At 37.5% G+C, this 4540-nt stretch overlaps 1 protein-coding gene across 1 annotated transcript; it reads left to right on the forward strand.

Annotated features, from left to right (window-relative positions):
* Positions 1–226: 226 nt before the first annotated feature.
* Positions 227–1440, forward strand: LOC107726539 (granzyme-like protein 1). The gene is made up of 5 exons (XM_016536161.1): positions 227–315; positions 397–544; positions 666–804; positions 883–1134; positions 1223–1440. The coding sequence occupies exons 1-5, from the start codon at positions 255–257 to the stop codon at positions 1379–1381; spliced, it is 759 nt and encodes a 252-aa protein (XP_016391647.1). The 5' UTR covers positions 227–254; the 3' UTR covers positions 1382–1440.
* Positions 1441–4540: the final 3100 nt, after the last annotated feature.

Consider the following 4540-nt stretch of genomic DNA (forward strand, 5'->3'; position numbering starts at 1 on the left):
GTGTGTGTGTGTGTGTGTGTGTGTGTGTGTGTACTTAACCATATTGTGGGGACACATTTCTACCCAAAAGTGAGCTAAACATGACAAAATCTCGTAAAAAATAGACAAAATAGAAGTAACACAAATAATATCTTCTTACTATCAGTGTTACTGACACCCCAAGCTGAGAAAAAAAGGCTAACAGGCAGCTCAATGTCTCCACCCATCCTTATATTTATATAGTGTTCGTCAGTAAGAGCTCACTGATTGTCTTCATGATGACCATCATCTCTCTGCTCCTGCTGGTCTCTCTGCTGCCACACCTGACCTTCACTGGTGAGACTGATTATTTAACAGCATATCATATTAATTGGTATCTGCTGAATAAGCTGACTGACAGCAGTCTCTCTCTTTCAGCTCATGTGGATGTTGGTATAGTGAACGGCACAGAAGCAAAACCTCATTCCAGACCTTTCATGGTTTCACTTCAGAAGAACTGGCGACATATCTGTGGTGGATTCCTCATTTCTGATAGATTTGTTATGACCGCTGCACATTGCTGGAAGTAAGACTTCAATTTAGTCTGAACTGCAATTATTAAAGTTATTAATCATAATATCGTAATTTTAAAAAAACTTGTATAATGATGGTATTGTTCATTATACTAATAAGACTTTCTTACACAGAAATGAGAAACTAACAGCTGTGGTTGGTGCACATGACCTAAGACAGAATAAAGGGTCTGTCCGCATTGGTGTGAAGTCCTACCACATGCATCCAAAGTTCAACATGCACACTTTGCAGAACGACATTATGCTTTTGAGGGTAACAGTAGTTCAAATAACTGTTATTAAACGATTAGTCAGACTGTCTTTTAATGATGATAATGTTTTTGTATTACAGCTAGAGAAAGAAGTCGAACAAAACAGGAATGTAATGAAGATTTCCATACCAAAAAATGAGAGAGACATTAAAGCTGATTCTGTTTGCCGTGTTGCCGGCTGGGGAAGACTGAGTTTTAAAGGGAAAAAGAGTTTTCGTCTCATGGAAGCAGATGTGAAGATCATGAATAACACTGAATGCAAAAATAAATGGAAAGACAAATTCTCAGCCTCAGAGATGATGTGTGTCCACGGCAATGGAGGAAGCTGCAGTGTATGTAAAAATGTTATTGAATTGAGACAATCATTAGTGAGAAGTACTGTATCATTTCAGTCATGTGTTGATCTGTGTTCCTTCACAGGAGGATGGAGGAGGTCCTTTGGTTTGTAAAGACACTGCAGTCGGTGTCACTTCCTTTGGTGACCCAAAAATCTGCAATAGTCACGAACGACCTGTAGTTTATATAAAGATTTCACCATATATTGAATGGATCTGCTCCATTATTGCAAATGTTGAGTGATTTTTGCAATGAAACAGAATGAAGTATTTGTTTAAATGTTCAATAAACAAACTATGTGTCACGCATCAATTCTAAAGTGGTGCTTATTATTGCAGCACTATAAAATAATAGTAGTCTACTGATGTCAAATAAATGCTTGATAATGATAATCATGATTGTCAGCATAGAAACTGAAGTGAAATGTCTAAACTTATCAATGCTCTTCTTTCTACAGTGTTCATAAAATGTGTTTGGAGACTTTCTGACACTGAAGTGTTTAAAATTGAATGAATGTCATTGCATTAGATCCAGAATATCACACCAAGTAGCATTTGCAATGACACTAGACCTAACATTTCTACACAAGAAAGTGTCCAAACATATTTGTCTTTCTTTTGGACAGTATACCTATAATATTATAACCGAAAATTTAGCAAGCTTATTTTAAATTATTTTGTGTAATAAAGTGTTTTTGTGCTCAAATAAATACATAAATAAACAAAATAGGCAAGCAAGCATGACAGCCTCTTGGTTTGGTATTTTATAACATAATGCAAAGACATTAATACACATTTTTTAACTGGGTCACTGAATGTGAAAACAGCTACAGTTGGTAAAGGGGCGGTCATGTCAGTGAAATTTCGTGGGCAAAAACATCCATTGTCTATTAATGTTATGCTTGATGGTATTCGAAAACGAAGGCGAGAGGATCTAAATGCAGATGAGCTTTATTGAAGGAATTAACAGGAACCAGAACGACAGAAACTATGAACAGAAGGAAACCAAACATGTAACAGCCAGAGCATGAACACGACCAGACAAAGGACCAGGGCTGAACATTGTAAACAATATTATTAAAGTAATGTTTTACAATATGCACACTTGTCGAAGATGTCGGAGTTGAAGATTTGATAGGATGAGCCTGATTCAACTACCAATCTCACAGTCGAATATTTGCAGAGGTGTTACTAAACGAGGATCATGCCATTTTGGCTATACAGGGGTACTCAATGTCTGATTTTAACTACCGGTTTTCTCCCAATAAGTTAATATACAGCCTATTATGATAATACTCTAAATAAGAATGTTAAAAGAAAGAAGCTTTTGATTAATATTTTTAACGTGCATGAATAAATCCAACCACCCTTGTGACAGATTTAAAGGACACCTATTATGCCCCTTTTTACAATATGTAATATTGCTATTGGGTGTCCCCAGAATGTGTCTATGAAGTTTCACAAACACATTCAGCACAGTGCATATAAGAGGGAAACATTTTTGTTTCACAATTAATTGACAAATACAGTGATGTGTTCAGCTTGCCTGTGGAATCTCTGCCTGGTGAGGTCCATTTTGAGCTGGATCCCAATGTTTCACCAGTACAGTGTGCCCTCCAGAATGTTCCTATGAAAGCAGCTATCAAAGCCCAACTGAATGCTGTGTATCAGGCAGAGGGTCTTGCATCTTGTTACAGAGCTGACTGATTGGATCAGCAACAAGATGATTGTATAAAAAATAAAATAAAATAAAAAATTACCTTGAATTTTTTGGACCCAAAGTTCCTGAACAAAGCTCTGAAACACTCTCACCATACAATGCCACCTTTGGAAGTTGTGATATACAAACTTCCTAAAGCAAGGATTTTCACCTTGGGTGATGCCAAACATGCCTTCTTACAGTGCAAACTGGACCAGGAGAGCAGCTTCATGACCACATTCTAGACCCTGTGGAGTAGGAAACGGTGGCTAAAGCTGTATCAACAGAAGCAGCATGAACTGTTACCAGGTCTAAAGGGAATTGAGCCCATTGCAGATAATATTTTCGTTGTTGGATGTGGTGACATGGACCAGCAAGCTAAGAATGATCATGATTTCAAACTTCAGGCCCTGTTGGAGCATTGCAGAGAGGTCAAGCCACAACTTATATTAAAATAATTGCAATTAAAGGTCACTGAAGTGCACTTCCATGGTCATATTCTTTCATTTACTGGCATGAAGCCCGACCCAGAGAAAGAAAGGGCTATCATGGACATGCCCAACCCTATGGATGCAAAAGTTGTACAGCATCTCATCAGGTTGGCTAATTATTTAGCCACGCTCATTCCTCACTTTTCGAGTGTTTGCGAGCCACTGTGGCACTTGCTAGACAAAGACACCCCTTGGCACTGGCTGCCCAAACATGAGACCGCAGTAGGCAAGCTTTAATCCTTGGCCACATCAATGCCTGTGTTGTGTAATTATGATGTTACTAAGCCTGTCACAGTACAAAGTGACTCTAGCCAAAGTGGTCTTGGGTGCCGTCTTAAGCAAGAAGGACAGCCTGTTGCCTTCACTTCAAGAGCTCTGACTCCCACCGAAAAAAATTACGCTCAATCGAGAAAGATGGTCTTAGTATTGTTTTCACTTGCCAAAGATTTCAGCAGAGACTGACCACAAACCCTTGATTTCTATATTCAGCAAACCTTCAACTGGGGCTGAACGATTTTGGAAAATAATCTAATTGCGATTTTTTTTTACCAATATTGCGATTGCTATTTAATATGCAATTATTTTTTAAAGCTCTTTATGAGCTATAAATCATTGTATAGTATGACCAACACACTATTAGATAGATTAAACATAAATGTTCTTTTCTGTAGGCCAGGCCTATATGTTACGATGAAATTAGGTGATGCATGAATTGATATGAATGACCTTTTTATTTAACAACTACAATCACAGTACATTGACTGATTTGTTGAACTACCAACCTTGTAAGCATGTAATAATTATGACAACATAAAGCACTGACAAATAAGCCTGGTGTAAACATTAATATGAAAGTCAGTAACAAATCACACAAACTAAAGTAGATTGCAGAAATATAAAAACAAATCTGTTGCTTTACCACACTACTTTAGGTAATTCAAAGTCAATGTAATAAACATATGTAAACATGTGCACTGCACTTTTTAAACACTGTCTGTTAACTTTAACTTTTACTTTTTTGGTCGCGCCCCCCTTTAAACCTATAAAAAAAAAACTGCCCCCCTTTCCCAAATCCCCATTCCACCTCAGACTACCAAATAATTTCACTAAACATTATGAAAAATTAATGCTTTTTTTCAAAGTACTGCGAGAGCTATAAGAGAGCGCGGACGTCTCCATATGCTTTTCTCTCGCTGTACTATACCGATCGATC

Source organism: Sinocyclocheilus rhinocerous, unplaced genomic scaffold (genome assembly GCF_001515625.1).
Source record: "Sinocyclocheilus rhinocerous isolate Xijiao unplaced genomic scaffold, SAMN03320098_v1.1 scaffold276, whole genome shotgun sequence".
Taxonomy (NCBI): domain Eukaryota; kingdom Metazoa; phylum Chordata; class Actinopteri; order Cypriniformes; family Cyprinidae; genus Sinocyclocheilus; species Sinocyclocheilus rhinocerous.